Raw genomic sequence first — 19,761 nt, forward strand, 5'->3', positions numbered from 1 at the left:
TCTCTATGTTTCAGATGTTGTCAAGATCTGCTTAGTCAAAGTAAAGGTCTAAGAAAACTTCATGATATTGTGCCGAGTAAAAGGATTTGTAAGGTTAAAAATGAAGTTTCTTCTCACTGGAAGGGAAAGAAAAACTCACAATAACATCCTCCTCATGGAAGCCTGAAGGAATTCAAAGCTTCCTGTGAAGTTGAGATATGTGGCCATCGCCTCTGTCACTGCTGCAGCCTCCTGAAATGAACAAATTCAAATGTATGGCTTTCCTTCAAGAGAGCAACGAAGATTGTCGAGTTAGCAGAAAGGAGATCAAAGAAATTATGCAGTCATCAGAGTGTAACAATCATTCTTTGATGTCTGAAGAAGCTTGAAAAAGAAATATCTCCCTAAATGGACTCTTGTTTCTGTCTCACAGTGGACTTCACTTGATTTAGTTTGAGAAGAAAAGGAACATTCAAAGGCATTTAACAATGATGACGATTAACTTTTTCATGTGGAGGTCATAATTATAAGTCAAAAGGAATCTAACGACGAAATCTAGCAGGTGCATTGTGATGAAATTTTAGGTATCAACCACCTCCAAGAACTAGTAAGGATTTGATTCAAATGTAAGTTGAGGAGATCTTTAAATTCACACTGCTTTCTCAAAAGAAAGAATAATAGTAATTCCAAAGTAATGACAACTCCCCAAGAAAGATGGAGAACAGCATGATACTATGAGATAGTCAGAAGCCATTTTGCCCGATCTCAGACCGAGTAAAGCATTCTTTATGTGAATGAAATCAAGAATCAGACAACAAATGCACCATTACAAGGTCTTCAAGCCATCTTGAAGGTTTTGTTTGTAGAAGAAATGAAGCCAAATGGCATCAGTATGCCAGTGAATTCTTGCCTTCAACGGAGCTTCTCCTCCTCGTCAACCCACTCAATAAAGATCAGCATCTGCTGCTTTCGTTTGTTCTTCTAGATGAGCAAGATCAACTCCAACTCTCCTACCAGTGAAAAGCCACAGCCATGACTTTGCCTTCTAAAGCAGTAAGTCAACGCGGATAACTTCCGAGGTCATCACATAATCTGGTTTAAGCAACGATAACAGAACAAGTCTTATTATAATCTGAAGCAAAAGAGATTACGCTCCTACTGGAAATATCAACCACTGGTTAAGCTGTGCTGCTTGCGCATCATGATGTAGTCCTAAATTAGAATTTAATCACACTGTAAAATCATACGTGTAAACATATTTGTCGAAACCAATAGATTACAAACTTGCACCAAATAAGCGGCTGAATCAGCTTATGATACATATACACCAACCCAAATCTGATTATTGGCAGTTGTATACCAAATAAGTGCTACTCTGGTTGTGCCCTTTTCCGCGCTAAGAACAGCACAATCTTTGGCACAAGTGATTTCTTCTTTTTCTTAATTTTCACTTGTGACACACCATTGTCTGAGCTATCTTCTGATATGTGCGACTTGGGATCAGACATGGAAGGGTCGACAACATCACTTTCTTCCTTTTGTGGTCTACTAGGATGCTCAAAAGTCTTTAGCGGGCTCGTTACAGGATTTACTCCACCCTTTGCTGCATCACTAGCCCTCCTTCGTTGTTCATGCTCAGCTCTCCAATTCCTCAATTCCTGTTCCGCACCTAATTTTCCTTCCTTGGCCTTCTCAGCGTTCTCCATAGCAATTTTTAGTGCTTCCTTCCTTGCACTCATTTCCCCATATGCTTCATCGAGCCTCTCTAAGCTCTTCATCTCAGACTCCTTGGCCGCCTCAATCTGTGCAATAGCAACTGCTATTCTTTCATGGGCAAGCTCTTCGGCTTCATGAGCTTTCTTGCTCAGATTGAAGTACTCATCCAATGGAAGAGTCACACTGCGCGGAGAATCCTCACCACCTATGCTTGCAGCTTGTTCGCTCTCTTGCAGTGCTTTGATTGCTGCAAGTGCCAGCTTCTCAGATGCTCTAGTTGCCTCAATTTCCTTCAGAGCTGCCTGTAATCTGATCTCTATTGTGCTTGCACTTGCCTTTGCTTGCTCTGCTTCCTCCTTGGACTTTCTTAGTTCTTCTCGTGCCATCTGAGCAACAGATTTCGCTTGATCTGCTTCCTGAGCCGCCTGTTGCAACAATTTGGGCAGCTCCACCATCTTCTCCCTGGCTGCTTTTTCCTTCACTCGAACCACTTCTAAATCTTGTTTGGTCCTATCAAGCTCTGCTTCAAGAGAAGAAACTGCTATAGATGCCATCCCTTCCCTCTGTTGCAAGTTAGTTAGGGATGCCCTTTCTCTGTCCAGCTCCAACTTGAGAGAAGCAGCCGCAACCCTCAGACAGGCAACCTCATCCTTGGCCTTCTCGATACTGACTTGTACTTCCTCAAGCTCCTTTCTGGTCGAGGCTAATGCTTGAACGGAGTTCTGGGTTGTTTCTTCAACATCATCTGGTAACTTATCCTCAAAACTCACGGATTCTTGATTCAATTTTGATTCCATATAGGCTGCTAATTCAGCCTTGAGATTGAATAATAAAGTAGATGCTGTCTCCAGTTTTGATTTGAGATCTCTTGTCAACAAAACTTGTTGATTCAGTTCTTGCACCTCCTCTTCAGCATGCTTCAGTTCCTTTTCCCATGTAAGGTAATCTTGCTCTCTTGCCAAGACTGCACCAATTCTACGTTCTTCTGCTTCAAGATGTGCAGCATGGGCCGACTCCAGTGATTCCTTCGTCGTGATCAATTCCAAAGTAAGTTCCTCGGCTGTCTTCTCAATCTCCTTTAGTGCAGAATTAGCATCTTGAGCCTTTCTTATTGCCATATCTCTTTCATTAACCAAGGAAACATACTCTCCTTGTAAGGATTTCAACTCAGCTTTTAGTATCTTCAGTTCTGCAACTGCTGCTTCATGCCTTGCTTTAGCAACCTCGAGTTGTGCTTTAGCAGCAACACTAGATTCACTAGCAATTCCTTGCTCCATTTCTTTGACTCTCAGTTGGGCCAGCTCAGAGTCCTGCTTTGCCTGAGCCTCTTCAGTTTGGGCCTTCTCAAAGTTTACTTTTAGTTCTTCCATGATTCTGTTGGTTCTATCCAGCTCCTTCAGTACTTGTGCCTTGGCCTCTTCTGCTGCTTCAAATTGTTTTTTGCATTCAGGAATATCTGCTTGCATTCTCTCGAGTTCCAATTGGAGTAGCTTACGTTTCTGCATATAGCCAAATATAAGGATTAAAACCATTTACAGGGGATTCCACATTCTAATTGCTTATGTGGAATCAGTACAGTCTTCATGGTTGGAGTGACCGATGTTAACAGTCAAGTGACTGATGATGTAAGGAGATTCTTCTGTGAGATAGGAATTACAAAATGAGGGTGTTAGATAGCTGCAGATGTATAGAACACAACCTTGTATTCACAGTAAGCCAGAACACTAGATAGTCTAGCCATTGCTTATAAGTACAGACAAGCAGGTAGAACAGAAATTATTTATGGTTTTCATTGTCAAATATAGATCAGAAAATGTTACTGCTAGTAGGACTAGTATATCTTGGACACAGAAATTAAGATGAAGGAACCTGGAGTACAAAGAACATGCACAAGATGATGCCAACATGCTTTCCAAATAAGGAATATAAGAAGGTACAAGCAATCGAAGGAAATCACCATTACCTCCAAAGTATTTCGCCTGTAAGCTTTCCAATCAACAATTCCTCCAAACATGGTTACTGCCTCCTTTACAGATTCGAAAGGTGCAGCAGTGTCAACAATGCCTCTATTTACATGGATATTTTTTACAGGTTTGGAAGACGTAGCTAATTCAGGTGCCTTCTTTTGCATACTTCCAACATCCTTTTGGTGATTGAGTTCGCCGGGCAAAATAGGAGTGCTATCTTCAGTATTTCTACTTTCATGTGGTATAGCTGAATCATTAATTATTTGAACATCAACGAGGTTGACAGTGGTGCCATCTTGATGTCGGTTTGGAATACTTTCCAACTCTTTGTTCTGTGGGTCAAATGGAGGCACTGCAATAGTAATATCTCCAGATGTCAATACCACAACATTAGTGTTAGAAACGCCTGATACATTTGAGCTCTCCCGAGGATCAGGTATAGCAGAAGCACCTTGTGGAACAGGTTGCACAGAATCTTTTGAAATTATACCCCGCTCGCAATTAGTATCCATGATTGCATCAACAAGTATATTTTGGGTCGACAATGTGCCATCAGAAACAAACTGATTAAGTGATAGCTCAGGCCCCGCTGTGATAGCTTCCTGCTGGTTATCGGTACAGAGTCTGTCGACATTTTCGGCAATATCTGCCTTGTGGTCCAATAATGCATCATTGGCAATACATCGCGCAACCTTTTTCTCAGTATTATTCATAGCTTCTTCTTGATGGTGGTTTTCATCATGGCATGAGAAATTTGGAGGTCCTTTAATTGGTAGACATTCTGCTGAATAAGTAGTGGACAGAGGAGGTTCTCCAGAGAACATGGCTTCAGTGGCTTTTGTTTCTTCCATTCATGACAACTAGGATATAGTCAATCTTGGTTCTGTGTTTCAAGTAACAAAAGAACAAGGCAGAAGAGTCAGAGAAGGGAACAACAAAAGTCTAGAAAGTAAGAAATGTTTCACAATATTTCAGACTTCGGATATCTAACATTCATAATCTCCATTGTTTTCTTAAGACAGATAGTTAATAACCAATTAAACTATTTACTGTCAAAAATATTCTCTGGTAGAAAATCAAATTCCTGTGAAGTTGTCAGCAAAACCTGTCACGAAGCAGATTATACCCTTGGCGAGCCAGGTTCATCACATGTTGTCTTCTACACAAAAATAAAATTGTTAACCTTCTATCCCTATATAACTGTGATGCATGTCTTCAAAACCTTGTCTTTCAAGGACAATATTGCAAATCTACAGTTATCATTTGGTGGATAAAAAGCGGCAATAGGACATTACATGAGACTCTGTCTATGGAAATATTTTGTGGGGTACTACTGTCCCAATACCAGTCACCTATATCAGCCAGCATCAGCGCATTGCTCTGCGCCTGTGCTTATCTATACTCATTCCACCATAAATAAAAATATTATATAATTCATAGAAGCAGAACCCTTGGTGTTACAAAATGATTGTAGTAGTATTTTGTTGAGATTCTAAGTAGTGGATGATCATATAGTTTTTAATACTTGTTATTATAGTTTGTACAAATTTCAAAACGCTATCAATCTGATTCACATGAAAAGTCAACAACAACAATGATCCATATGTTCCCAACTATTTGGAGTCAGCCACCTTGTTTTATCCTTGACAAGAACTAACCTAGTTGTTCATGAATGAATATTATAATATCTCTTTAGCCCAAAAATTCTCATTTCCTTGGCACTTTTTACTTGTCTTTTCCTAACTATCCAACATTGTGATCCACAAAGCATAACAGGAGTTCTAACTATCCAGTAAAATTTTATAAATTATATTAAAATAATTACATGAAACATAGTGAACAAATGTCGCTACAATATTTGTTAAAATAGATTAATTTTTGCAAGTACAAATTATGTATTTATGTAAATGGCCCACAACAGATTCATGTTACCCACTAATATGATCATCCTTTGCTAACATTTGCCCACCTAGGTATCCACACCATTGACTTCAACAACAAATAGATTAAACTAGAGTCATTATTCTCACAGCCTGCCACCCAGAAGGAAAAAAAAAACGCACACACACACACAAAAATAAAAAGTTCCCCAGGAAAATAAAGATAAAAGAAAATACCAATATACACATAAATTGCAAGAAACCAAGTAAAGCAAATAATCTCATACTGAACCATAAACAAAGAATATCTCCTTTCTCGACTCACAATGCAGAAAGCAAAAGCACAATGATGCAATTATGCACAAGAATTTGTTGCTACTTACAGCTGTATCATTGAGCTGTTGCATGCCTGAAGACGATTAACCCCCAGGACCAAGGTCACACTCTAAATCATCCAAACAACCAGTCTTACTTAAAAAGTGCTTCACCATCCATAATTAACAGGGGCCTAAATTTTCTTATGTTCAATTTTCAGATACATCCCCACAACAAATATCCAAGTTTGCTTTTATCTTATGTCATCACTTTCTCAAACCCAGCAACCAGCTCTAAGGCACTTGTCTAATAATCTGTCTGTTACTCCATGCTTCAAATCTAATTATACAGTTTTATATCCATCCGACCAAGGCCTGATGATCAATGTGCTGAGCATGAATTCATTGCCAGCTTCCAGAGTACCATACCATCTTAAAATTGTTATGAGGATTTGCCTGACCATGTGATAGCCATAGCTGTAACCACAAAACCTTTCTAATTCTACGTGGAACATTTCTTATACATATCAACATTGGTGTAACTGAGACCTTTATTCACCCTTGTACAAGTCTACATTCTTGATTTCATCATCGTCTTAGTTTTTCACCAAGTATCACAACAGTGCAACAAATTAATAACTTAAGTGCACATCATATTTCTTCATCACATACCATACTTTAGCACCTCATTGAGTGCTTCTACCCTACATTCATACACAATCATAGCCATATCTCACTATTATCGAGCATGTCACAATCTAAATATTCAACATTATAACACGTGATTGCCTAGTATTGTTTTCGCTTAGAAAAATCACAATCTAATAACAATATCTAGGAGAATCTACATATATTGTATGCCATATAATTGAAAGAACAGAATTATTTCATAAAGAATACCCAAGAAAAAAGTGATGCTGGTTGACAATAATATGTTGAATAGTATATAAAATTTGAAGAGTTATAGAATTATATATTACCACAATGATGAAGGTTGTTTCATGGTATACCAGGTTTTTGACACCCAAAATCATAGAACAAGCACCTCTACAAATTTAACTAAGGATCATAGATAAACAAAATATTTTCCTTAAATAAGTAGGTATATTGAATTAAAGATGAAAATCTTTTACAAAAAAATTTACACTTGGTCAAGGCAGAGGACTCGGAGCAAGGTAGATGATTGTATCATCAATTTGGCCATAATTCCATACCAAAAAATGATGTGCCAACAAAATATTGTTATAAAATCAAATGTGATGGTTTTACTTCCATATATCATGAACAGCCTATGTTCATGGCCTGATTTTGTATGAATAGACTATGTAGTGGTCTATCTATACCCAAAGGCTAAACCCACCTCTCCCTAAAGCTAGTGATCTAATATCCAGGTTCAGAAAGAAAAATATTTCTCAACTTGCAGGTCAAAAAGATATGGTAACAGTGAAAACCTAAGATGAAGATGATTGATGTCATACACACATCAGCCTTCTAGAAAACAGATGTAGATTGTTGCACCAACGATTTCACTTATATACACAAGAAAATGTAGCAGATATGATGAACACCGGCAACAGAATGACAAAAGTATGATTGACTTATTGTTAAGGATTATGTAGTTTAATCACAAGGCTGAAAACAAGCAGGTTAGAATCATAAAAGACGATGGCCGTAGAAATTGGATTACAATTATAAATAGTCTTATTTCGAAATTAGACCTTGATATAGGGTTATAAACAAAAATAAGTTGATGACAGGGAACATCAGCCTTCACCATATGCATTTACACCGCTGATAAAGAAGTGATACACTTCTTGTGCAAAAACTTAAAATATCTTCTGATGTCCTTAAGAAGATAAGAATAATCAACCAAGACTAATGCACATCACGAAAATGGAAAAGAAGTTCCAGACAAGAAGTTCATCAAAGTGATCCTGACAAGCAACACAATTATAAAGCATAACTCAACAACACCAGACCAAATAACTTTGGTACCAGGGCAGTCTTAAATTGACTTCATGTATTCAGATTTAGACCTTCCAGTACCGGCAACATATAAAAGTTGCCCCGAAACAGAAATCAACCAAAAAATAATTTGGGTCTGGAACTGATCACAAAACCAACCCACGGTACCAATGCCATGGGTAAGGTCAAGATATGGATCTTGAATCAGCTCGAAAACAGAGACAAACATGTCAATTCTACCTTCAGTTGAGTGATAAGATCATTTCTTAACTTGAATTAGCTACTTCAGACAAGTTGGTCTGAGTAGCTTCAGCTGAAACTTAAGTTGTTAGCACCCATAAAAAACAGAATTCTAAACTCCTTGTACTTAGGATCATAAAAAAATGATCGAACTGGAATAAATGAATAGTCTGTTTCTATATATTTGAAGAATAAATTTAGGAATCTTTTCAAGCACCTAGGACTTGACACCACTGTCTCTTGTGTTATCATGAATCCCAAAGGTTAAGATAAAGTTGTTCAGGTGAAAAAAAGAAAATTAAATGTAAAGAATTATATAATATTGAAGCTAATGTGATGTACATAACATCAAAGTACAAAAAGTTGTCTTTTAAGGAGTGACACGAGAAGGTAAATACCAAAATAGTTGGTATATTAAACAAGAGAGAAATAACATGCGGTTCCAAGAGTTAAGAACTGGTAGAAAATTCTAAATCCAGTTACCTGGTAAGAGATTTACATCTATTGCGATCACTTATTATGTACAATTTGAAAAGTCAAAACAATCTGTGATCACTGATTTCAGATTTCTGTTTAATGGTCAGTTTTACGATTAGAATAATACAGAAAACAATCTGCTATCAAGAAAAGGGAAAAGGAACTACGGGGTCGTAAGCGGTAAGCTCATGGTGATGAGAATTAAACTGCAAGGGACTCGCTTATTCCATGAAGTAAATCCAAGACCAAATCTTGATCGAAACAAAAGGGTTACGACGACATACGCCACCACGCAACCTCGAAGACAGCCTCCAAGATCGCAATCTAAATCCAGGATGAGAAGACAACCAACCAGGTAAATAGTTATACAAGGATCCAGCAAATTTGTCGCGAAAAAGAAAACCAATACCAAAGGTCGACCCTCGATAGTTTCTCCAAGGAAATCAAGAAACCCCGCACGAGCATGCAAAAGCGTAGAAAATAACGACTCGGGCGCGTCAATTCTCTGCAATTACTTCAGCAATATTATGACTTGTAGACGAACTTCTGAAAATTACTGCTCGAATTCAAGAACTCGCACACGAAAACTTATTCCTTTACATCAACAACCAAGAAATATCGGGGGAGGGGGGAAAGGGACTTACTCAAGTGCGCTTTCGGCAACGAATGATTCAAGAACAGCCTTTCCCGACACCAGAAGAAGAAAAAGGAGGAATTAGGGAGCCAGCAAGAAAGGGGAGGGGGGATCCAACAGAGACGAGATGCGAGTCACGAGTGGGGTTTGGGGATCCCGGCAGACACCCGATCCATATATCCCTCCATAGCAACACACTCTCTGCCCTGCTGCTTCCGCTTCCCCTCCTCCCCATCCGATTCCTTTCTGTCCTTATTTGTTTCGGGTGTCCTTGTGGGTATAATGCATCGTCAACTTAGTACCTTTCCTTCGATCTTTATTTAAGAAATAATTACTTTCTATGTACCCACCACAGACACCCTTCGTTCCTTTGCTGCTAAATATGGGACCCACAGAGACAACAGAACTTTTTTCTCCAAAGACGAGTCAGGTATGTCTTCGAGTCGGTGGAAACGAGTATGGTAGAGTATTGACGCCAAGAGACGAGTGGACGACGACACGCTGAGCCTCACCCGAGCCACAGACTGACACACAGTATAGTAGGTGAGGAATTCTATCCCATCTAAATAAAATTGGACCTTTATTATAATTATAGTAATAATAAACAGAATGGAGTTTTATTTGTCCATCTGATGGTCCTTTAATTGATTTAAATTAGGTAGTGGTTATAGTGGGAGGGTTCAGTGTGAGCAGTAAATAGATGGGGATGTTATGATCTTTCTAAAAGAAAAAAAAAGATGATTTATTGGTTTACATAATAATAATAATAATAATAATAATAATAATAATAATAATGTACTGAGAGGGATGAGGGTGTGCAATGAATGAAGTGGGGGAGTATGGTTGGGGCCATGCGCGATTTCATATCGGGATGCCATGCGTTTGGGTGAGGGGATGATGGTCGTGGGTCCGGTTCGAATGGACCGGACATGAAAGGGTCTCCTGAACCACATTGACTCGGTTTGGTTCTTATTTTATGACAAATAACAAATGATTCGTTACTTTATTCGTTCTTTTTTACGACTACATTAAATTATAAAGAAAAATCAGAGATATTCTGAATGAATACATAAAGATTCTCTCCTTTTATAAGTCGTTTTGACGTATTAACGGGGAATATTCTCTTTTATAAGTCGTTTTATAAGTAGGTTTGTTAGATATCTTACTTGAACATTGTTTATTTGTTATGTATTATGGATTTGATTAAGCGGGATTAGGGTATATTAATTGGCTTTGGAATGAATATAAATATTTGGAAAGTATTTAGTTAATTTTTTGGGAGTAATTTTGCATTTAATTTTTTAATGATAAAAAATGAATAATTGTGCGATCTCAAATCCACTTTAACGTCCTCACTCTTCTTTTATGCGTACTCCCCAAACCACCACCACCCTCTCTCGTGTTAGATAGGCCGCTTCTCGGCGCCCCCACCACTCCCGCCTTTACCACCGCCTCGCCAAAGGGCCCTCCGAAGAGAGGTAACCTCACCTCCCACTTCTCCTTATTTTCACCTTCTCTCTCTCTCTCTCTCTCTCTCTCTGTGGAACCCTAACGCCGGCGATTGATCGATCGAAAAGGGATCGCGGGGGCAAGGGATTATTCGAGCTGCTTCGGCGATCGGGGTCGGGGGTGGCGGGGGACGGAGTCTCCCCTTGTGATGGCCCATCAGAGCAAGTTTGTATCGGTGAATCTGAACAGATCCTACGGCCAGCCCTCTTCCTCCACCTCCTCTGTCTATGGCCGTTCTCGCCCCGGATCCGGCGGGGGCGGAAGCGGCGGTGGCGGGATGGTGGTCCTCTCCAGGGCCCGGAGCTCTGCCTCCTCCGCGGCGAAGACCGGTCAGAAGCTTGCTGTTCCGCCTCCCTTGAACCTGCCCTCGCTGAGGAAGGAACACGAGCGCTTCGATCCGGCTTCGTCGGCGTCCGCCGTTGGCCACGGAAGCGCCGCACTCGGGGCGCGGGCGGGCTCTTCCGCCCTGGGCTGGAGCAAGCCGGTCATTCCGCCGCCGTCTTCTATGGTAGAGAAGGACGCCGTCGGCAGAGTTCAGGCTCAGTTGGGAAGACCAGCGATCGGTGGCGATGATATGGCCGGCAGCCCTTACATGCCTCCAGGTGCTCGCCCGGGCGGCCAGCCGATCAATGCTACACCGGTTCCAGGGTTTTCAGAGAAAGCTGTAGTCTTGAGGGGCGAGGATTTCCCTTCTCTTCGGGCCACCTTCACCTCGGCTCCAAAGCAGAAAGAGGCATCGGGTCAGAAGCAGAAGCAACATCAAGGAACGGTAGTGCTGCTCGAAGCACGGGAGGAGGCATCTGAGCTGCGTGCACCTCTCCAAATGAGGCCTCAGATTAGGTCCTCTCGTCTTATTACCAGTAATGTGGCAGAGGGCGATGAGGGGTCCATCCGGCCGCCTGGTGCCTCGGAGCAGTCGCAGAAGCAGGATGGCTACTTGCCTGGTCTGCTGCCCCTCGTACGGCTCCAGCACACATCGGATTGGACTGACGATGAGCGTGATACGGGACTCAGTATCCCGGGGCGAGAGAGGGATCGAGGGTTTTTGAGGCCTGAATCGGTTCAGGCTCGTGATGTTTATGATGGACGGGGGCTGCATGATACTGAAGCTGGCGGCACAAGGTCCAGGGAGTTCTTCAAAGGCGGTTCTTTTGTGAAGGATGTAAAGGCTGCAAACAGTGAAAGTCAGGATTCTGGCTCTTGGAGATCTCCATTGATTCCAAGGGATAGATTGAACACCAATGTCTTAGGAGTAAACAGGGATAGACATTATGGGAGGCCCTCAAGTGGAAGCAGGGAATTGAACACAGAAGGTGGTAATGGTTGGTCATCTTTTGTAGAAAATGGTGATCGTTTTGCAAAGAGGAGACAGGATTCTCAGTATGCTAGGGTGGATTTGGTTTCTCCTGAGAACATTCACAATGGTAGAGTTGTTGCGGAAACATTCACTGGGAGGAGTGCTGAGCAGAGTGTCCATGGCCACTACAGCATTCATGCCAGTAACTGGTCCAAAGGAAGTTCCTCTCTGAATGCCCCAGTCTCGAAGATGCAATTCTTAACCGGAAGTAAGGTTACTCCATTAAATGACCCGATGCCCAAGTTTGGTAGAGAAAGGCGGTCACCATCAAGTGCTGGAAAACCATTCTTTGAAGATGCCAATTTCAATAGCAAGGATCCTTTTTCAGAAGGCATCAAGGATATGAATGTTAAAATCTTCAAGAAGAAGAAGGATCTCGAGAAGCAAGTTGATTTTCCTGACCCAGTTAGAGAGTCATATGAAGCAGAACTTGAGAGAATTCTGAGGACGCAGGAGCAGGAGCGGCAACGTGCAATGGAAGAGCAAGCTAGAGCATTGGAGCTTGCACGAAGGCAAGAGGAGGATAGGGAGAGGCTGGCCAGAGAGGAGGAGGAAAAGAGGCGATTGCTTGAAGAAGAGGCAAGAGAGGCTGCTTGGATAGCTGAGCAGGAGACGTTGGAGGCTGCCAGGCGAGCTGAAGAGCAAAGGATTGCAAGAGAAGAGGAGAAAAGGAGGTACCAAATGGAGGAGGAAAGAAGGAAAGAGGCTGCACGAAAAAAGCTTTTGGAGTTGGAAGCCAGGATTGCCAGGCGACAGGCTGAAGACAAAGAAAAAGATGATGGGGTCCCCTCTTTTGTTTCTGCTTCTGATGAACTTGTGCCTGATGTAGTGAAGGAAAGAGAAGTTCCACAAGTTGCAGAAGTTGGAGTTTGGGAGGATGGTGAGAGATTGGTAGAGCGAATCACTAGATCTGCATTATCGGATTCTCCATTGATGGGTAGACTTTCGGAAGTGGGATCTAGGTCTCAGATTTTAGGGGATAGTATATCTTCATTTGTTGATAGAGGCAAACATACCTATGGCAGCATGATTCTTCCTTCCTATGCTGAAGAGAATGTTCCTCGTAATCCAAGGCAAGATGCATTCGGTTACAGGAGAGGCCTCCCCAAGAGAGAGATCCATGGTGGTATTGTATCTTCACAGATGCCGGATGAGTACCACCAACAAAGGAAACAGAGGTGGAACTCTACGAAAGAGGGTGATCATTTCATGAAGAATATTGACATTGATGCTGAATTTATTGATAGTGTCAAGTTTAGAGATGCTGCAATGGCACCTAATAATTCACATGAAAGTCCCAATGCTCCATATAGTGAAATATCTTCTGAGAACTCTATGGTTGATGGATTTACCTCCTTTACAAGATATCGTCAGCCCTTGAGGCAGCCCCGGGTGCTCCCACCTCCACACGTGACTGCTGTGCAGAGAAGAGATCATGCAGAAAGAGCAAATTCGTCACGTTTCACAGATGATGAGTTTGATTATGACCATCCAAGTAGATCTGAGCAAAAGAGTTTGCAAGCAGGTTATGACAGCGTGTTTCCTGAAACCCTTCGACATCCTGGAACAGCAGATTTCCTGGAAGAGAATGCTATCCATTCAGTGCAGGGACCAGAGAAGATGAGTCCAAGATGTGATTCACAGTTGTCCCTTTCTGTTTCAAGCCCACCTAGTTCACCTGCTCCTCTTTCACACCATGAAATGGATATTTCCAGGGATTCTCCCCCACTGCCAACTTCTGCTGATGGTGAGCATACTGTTGTGTCCGATGGTGAGCATATTGTGTTGCCATTGGACAGGGGTACCATGGATAGAACAATGTCTTCAAGGTCAGTCTCTCCTGGAATAGATGATGAATGGCCAATTGAGAACAGTGAAGAGGTACAGGAGCAAGAAGAGTATTATGAAGAAGATGACGACTACCAAGACCTAGCTGAAGCACATGAAGGTGATGATGAGAATCTTGATTCAGCTCAGGTGATAGAAGATATGCGAACTGATTCTGGGGAGATGGAACAAGTAATTCTTGGATTTAATGAAGGTGTCGAAGTTAAACTTCCAAGTATAGATAAGTTTGAGATAACTCGTAGCAACAGTAAGGATTTTTTAGCTATACAGGCTGGTTCTGCTGTCAGTGTGGAAGAACCAATTAGCAATGGTGAAATTACCCATCAAGGAGGTACTATAAATAATTCTTTTCTAATTGTAAGTGAGACTGAGAGGTCCTTGCAAATTTTATCTCTTGATCCAATGGTGTCGTCTAGCCATTCTACAAACAGTGTTGAAGCATCCCAGAACCCGATTGTACCAGCTCAGCATATGATGGTTCCTGCTTCCAATTTTTCAACAGCATCTACAGCCTCAGATTCACCTATCTTATCTTTGCCTTCTGCTGCTGTTAGTCAGGGTGAAGCACCTATTAGTCTACAGTTTGGTCTGTTTTCTGGTCCTTCTTTGATACCTTCTCCTGTTCCAGCCATTAAAATTGGTTCTATACAGATGCCGATTCATGTGCATACTCAGATAAGCCCATCTCTGCCACAGGTGCACCCTTCACAGCCTCCTTTGTTCCAGTTTGGCCAGCTGAGGTATGCCCCTGCTATCTCTAAGAGTGTTTTGCCACTGGCTCCTCATAGCACATCCTTCGTTCAGCCTCCTGCTCCAGCTTCCTATTCCTTTAAACAGAATCCTGCTGGTTGTCTGTGTTACCAATCACCTCACAATTACTCTTCTCAGAACAAATCAGAAGATAAAATGCCTTCAGTTTCTTCAGTTACACAGTCTAATTTGGCACAAAACCTCATTGAACCTTCTCAAGGAACTTTGTCATCTGGGCAGCTTAAGGTGATATTAGATCCTGGAAAGAATGTTTCTATGGCTTCTCAGAGTCTGGTAGGCATACCTTCTTTGGTTGAAAAGAAAGGTAAAAATGATTCAATTTACCAAGCTGAGCATCATGGTAATGATGATGTGACTGTGAAGAAGACCTATAAGCTTACTGGTAAACGAAAAGAATCTCAAGCTCAACAGCATGCTGAACTGCAATCTTCTAGGTTCTTTTCAGGAGGAAAACCTCCTTTAAAGACTTCGAGCACTTTATTTGGTGGGCGGAGGAAGAGATACACATATACTGTAAAAAATGCTGGTTCAAGATCATCATTTGCAGGAGTAGATACAATACAGGCTGATCCAAGTGGTTTTCAAAGGAAGGCTAGGAGAAACATTCGAAGGACTGAATTAGGAGTCAGAGAACATATTGAGAGGAAACACACACTTGGTTCAGAGTCATTTAACAACAGGACTGGGCAAGATAAGGTGTCAAAGGATCATTCGACGGCCATTGGGATTTCTATAAAGAACATAGGCAGGAGAGATGCAGCTTTAGACTGGCCAACCAAGATCAACGATTCAGAGAACTTAACTTCTGGTGCTTCTATTTCTCGGGTTGTGAGCTATGATAGGAAGACCAAGAAGGCTATAGGAAAAGAAACTGCTTTGAAGAGTATAACCAGCTTTGACAAGTCTCATGCTGGAAAAGGCAACATCAACACAAGTCACATTCTTGAGGAGGATGTTGATGCTCCTTTACTGAGTGGAGTTGTTCGTGTTTTTAAGCAGACAGGAATTGAAGTTCCTAGTAACGAGGATGACTTTATCGAGGTAAGATCCAAGAGACAGATGTTAAATGACCGCCGAGAACAGAGGGCAAAAGAAAACAAGTCCAAGTCTAGGGTGTCAAAGGTAATTTGATTTTGCTTAGGTCATAACTTTATTTAATTAGCGGCCCTTAAAAATGTTCTAAGGACATGTTTCTTTCTTGTTCTCTATGTCGTGAACAGGCACCTAGCAAACAAATTTCAGTTTCACAAAACAATGCTGCCAACTCAAACTCTCATAAAGCTGAAATATTTTCAGTTGGTGACACGCCAAATGTTGTTTGTTCTAATCCTTCTGTTGGAGCGGGGAATGGGTCTACTAAACTTGAGCCATCACTTGTATTCACTGACAATATGACATCTCAGACTCTACCTCCAATTGGCACCCCTTTAGTAAATGTTGATTCTGAAAGTGGATTGAATGATTTGAAGTATGGGTTTTTCCTTGATTGGCTTATATTTTGATTTTTGCACAAGTAGTGTCTTAAACTTGTTGTATTTTACAGGTCATGCCAGGTTATCTCTGTACCTGCTGCATCTGAAAGTGGATTAATGCTCTCTCCAGGACTGCTAGACCTCAAAAACATAAATCCTGATCATACTACGTTGCCTTTGAGTTCCTGGGGCACTGCAAACATGAGTCATCAGGTAGCCTTCTAAAGAAGCAATTTTGTGGTTAATCTTCCTGCTTTTGCAGTTGGATTTAATGTCCCTGTTTATTTTGATCTACATATCCTCATATGGCACAAGCCACATTTTGATCCGTAAAGCTTACAAAAGTGCCAACATCTTTTCATTGATGTGATAGTCTGGTTGGTTTAAAACTAGGTTCTGATATGTACATTGAGTAATTATTTATTAAAACAAACTTTTTACTACAGACAGATTCTACATGCATGACATTCTGTCAAGTCTATGATACATATACTTTCTGACCTGCAATTTTTAATTTTTCAGGTGATTGCCTTAACTCAGACTCAGCTTGACAAAGCTATGAAGCCAGCACAATTCCGTTCACAAGTTGTTTCAAGCATTGTTCTTGAGCCCCATAAACCTGTTTTATCTGTTGTGACTTCAGAAAGCACCGTTAGTTCCTTGCTTGCTAGTGAGAAAATTCAATTTGGTGAGTATTTTTCTTCTTTACTGTTCAATTTTCTTATCGTCACTGGTCATACAGGTTGACTTATATTTTTTTTTGTGAGCCCAGGAGCTATAATGCCACCAAACATTTTACCTCCTGTCAGCGGAGCTATTTCCAAGGGACTTGGACCTCCAGATTCATGTAGGTCAGAATTAAAAGTAGGTCAGAACTTGCCTGCTAACAATTATTCCATGTTCTTTGTTGAAGGAAAGTGCCACGGTGAACCTTGTCCAAATCTAGAAGATGCAGAGGCAGAAGCTGAAGCAGCTGCTTCTGCTGTTGCTGTTGCTGCCATTACCAATGATGAGATAGTTGGATCTGGGATAGCTGCATCTTCAGACACCAAAAGCTTCACTTCTGCAGATGGAACTGCATTGGCATCTGGAGGTCATAATATAAGTCCTATTGCCTCGGTCCTATTTTCAATGCTTTATTAAGTTACTGCTCTACAATGTAATAATTGTGTATAAGTTTGTAACAGATGTGGCATCTAGCCAAGAAGTAGCTGGTCAATCAGCCAATGAAGAGTCTTTAACAGATGCTCTTCCAGCAGATCTTTCAGTAGATACTCCACTCTCAGTGTGGCCCGCCTTACCAAGTCCACAAACATCTCAACCATTGCTTTCACAATTTCCTGTGGCGGCACCCTCACACTTCCCCAGCTTTGAGATGAACCATATTCTGGATGCTCGAACCTTTGCATATGGGTCTCATGATGAGTCTACTGGTTCCCAGGGACAAACTCATCAATCTCAAAAAGCTGCTGCTTTGGGTTCAGGGTCAGCAGGGGCTTGGCCACAGTGCCACTCCGGTGTTGACTCTTTGTATCGACCAACATCAGGGTTTAATGGTCCTTTCATCAGCCCTGGAGGAATCCCTGGTGTTCAATGCCCTCCACAAATGGTCTTCTACAACCATTTTGCGCCAGTTGGACAATTTGGGCAAGTCGGTCTGGGTTTTATGGGTGCTACATATATACCTGCTGGGAAGCAACCTGACTGGAAGCAAAACCAAGTATGTTCTACTACTAGTGACAACAATGGTAACCTGAGCAGTCTAAATGTTGTTTCTGGTCAGGGTACCCCGACCAGTGTGCCGGTCCAGAATATAAGCCCAGGATCACCTCTCATGGCAGTGGCTCCTCCTCTGACCATGTTTGACATGAGTCCTTTCCAGGTATGAGTTCTCTTAATTACAAGCAAACACTAGAGAGGATAAATTGCAAATCTTGAAAATAGAATTTTCTATCATTTCATTATTGCTGGGAGTGCTGAGGATACCAATACATGCTTTAAATTGGTGTTGGCATTTGGAATGTCCGGTTGATTGTATGTCCAATGAGATCCAGATTCTGGGTTTAAGGGGTTTGAAACACAGTGTCCATGGAGGACTCAGATGAAGTTGCTGATAAAGAAATCATGCCTGCATTGAGAAAGCATTAGCATAAATTTTGAGTGCACCCTCCCCGTTTCCTCACATGGAAGTCAGTTTTGTGCCAGAGTAAAAATATTGGATTCAGTATATATATCATCAGAAGGGGGAAATATTAATATGCTGTACAATAGATTAGAAAAATTAACAAACACTTTGTATTCCTTGTTTCTTTGGGTTTACTTGATTGATGTGCTTTTATTTAAATGATGTAAAGCATTTAGCTTCTTGTCTCGTTTATTTTACTTCTACTAAGTAACTTGACTTCCATTTTTATTCAGCCAACTGCCAATATTCCACTGCAAGCTTGGTCTCATGTTCATCCACCACTCCACTCCGTTCCTTTGACTATGCCACCACAGCAGCATCATGTAGAGAGCAGGATACCTTCACAATTCAACTGGAGCGTTTCAGGGGACACAGCCACCGGAAACCATAGGTTTGGTGAAGCTCATTCATCAGTATCTGCTGAGATCAGTAGGAACATCCCATTTCCAACCTATACTGCCTCTGAGATCTCCGATGGTCTGAGTTTGGTGAAGCAACCAACTTCCAGCACTGCTAATATTCAGACAATCAAGCCTTCAGACAGCACTACAAGTGGGAACGAGAAGAAAGTCCCGAAGATGGTAACAAGAACAATTGGATCTGGTGTTGTAGATAGCGGAGGGATTGGCACGAGTAACAGCAATAGCAGTGGTCAAGTGACAGGCCTTCCCACTCAGCAACCAACTTCATCAGGCCAGCAGCACCTCCGTCCGATCGGATATGCCGACCAGCAAGGTGGGGTTTCTCAGAGAACAGGCTCTGGATGCGAATGGCATCATCGTAGGACTGGATTCCAGGCCCGGAAGCAGGTCACAGGTGCCGACAAGAACAATGGTCCACCTAAGATGAAGCAAATATATGTGGCTAAGCCATCGATCAATCGACTTCCAAACCAAGGCCAGACGAGAACTTGATTTCGGCGTACCAAGACCGCTGCCCTTTGCCATAACTATTTATAAATAACAGAGGTGATGTCTCCGCTGCATCTGAGTCCATCTTCTTGTGGAAATCTGTTCTCGATGAACCATGATTTTTTTTTTTCAATGGGCTTGACGACTTGAGTGATTCACAGGGTTTTCGTATCGTATCTTATGCCTTTTGCTTCGTTTCGTTCATGTAAACTAGGTCTATCGAGTCTAGTTTCTTCCAAATCAATTTTGACATCTATAATGGGCCTGACGACTTAAAAGTAAAAAAGTAAACTAGGTCTATTACAGGCTTGATGAGTGATTGATAAGGCTCGTGGTACTTACCGGATGCCTTTTGCTTCATATGTAACTAGGCTTACCATGTTATAAGTTCCTGATCATTCTTTTTTGGTCGATAATTTCTCTGCTGTGTGTATCATGGTTCAAAATCTCGTGTATCGATCAAGACCTGGGATTGTTAGGCTGGTGTATCTACATCAATATGCTGTCTTCTGAACCACATATATATCAGTTCTATA

The 19,761-nt window shown here is 41.5% G+C and overlaps 2 protein-coding genes across 5 annotated transcripts; one reads left to right on the forward strand and one right to left on the reverse strand.

The window, feature by feature from the left end:
• Positions 1-1,186: 1,186 nt before the first annotated feature.
• LOC135676064 (protein WEAK CHLOROPLAST MOVEMENT UNDER BLUE LIGHT 1-like) lies at positions 1,187-9,404 on the reverse strand. 4 transcript variants are annotated; one of them, XM_065186862.1, is made up of 5 exons: positions 9,183-9,404; positions 8,948-9,043; positions 8,706-8,862; positions 3,659-4,545; positions 1,187-3,194 (listed from the first exon to the last, which is right to left on the reverse strand). In XM_065186862.1, the coding sequence occupies exons 4-5, from the start codon at positions 4,511-4,513 to the stop codon at positions 1,350-1,352; spliced, it is 2,700 nt and encodes an 899-aa protein (XP_065042934.1). In that variant the 5' UTR covers positions 4,514-4,545; positions 8,706-8,862; positions 8,948-9,043; positions 9,183-9,404; the 3' UTR covers positions 1,187-1,349. The 4 variants fall into 4 exon arrangements, with proteins under 4 accessions (XP_065042934.1, XP_065042936.1, XP_065042935.1 ...); XM_065186864.1 differs by lacking the exons at positions 8,706-8,862; positions 8,948-9,043 and having other exon boundaries at positions 3,659-4,014; positions 4,114-4,545; XM_065186863.1 differs by lacking the exon at positions 8,706-8,862 and having other exon boundaries at positions 9,183-9,322.
• A 1,153-nt stretch (positions 9,405-10,557) lies between these two features.
• On the forward strand, positions 10,558-19,534 carry LOC103987434 (uncharacterized). Its single transcript, XM_009405742.3, has 8 exons — positions 10,558-10,650; positions 10,750-15,779; positions 15,878-16,125; positions 16,201-16,342; positions 16,652-16,817; positions 16,902-17,222; positions 17,317-18,011; positions 18,548-19,534. The coding sequence occupies exons 2-8, from the start codon at positions 10,830-10,832 to the stop codon at positions 19,226-19,228; spliced, it is 7,203 nt and encodes a 2,400-aa protein (XP_009404017.2). The 5' UTR covers positions 10,558-10,650; positions 10,750-10,829; the 3' UTR covers positions 19,229-19,534.
• Positions 19,535-19,761: the final 227 nt, after the last annotated feature.

The sequence above is a fragment of the Musa acuminata genome, chromosome BXJ1-6, assembly GCF_036884655.1.
Source record: "Musa acuminata AAA Group cultivar baxijiao chromosome BXJ1-6, Cavendish_Baxijiao_AAA, whole genome shotgun sequence".
Classification (NCBI taxonomy): domain Eukaryota; kingdom Viridiplantae; phylum Streptophyta; class Magnoliopsida; order Zingiberales; family Musaceae; genus Musa; species Musa acuminata.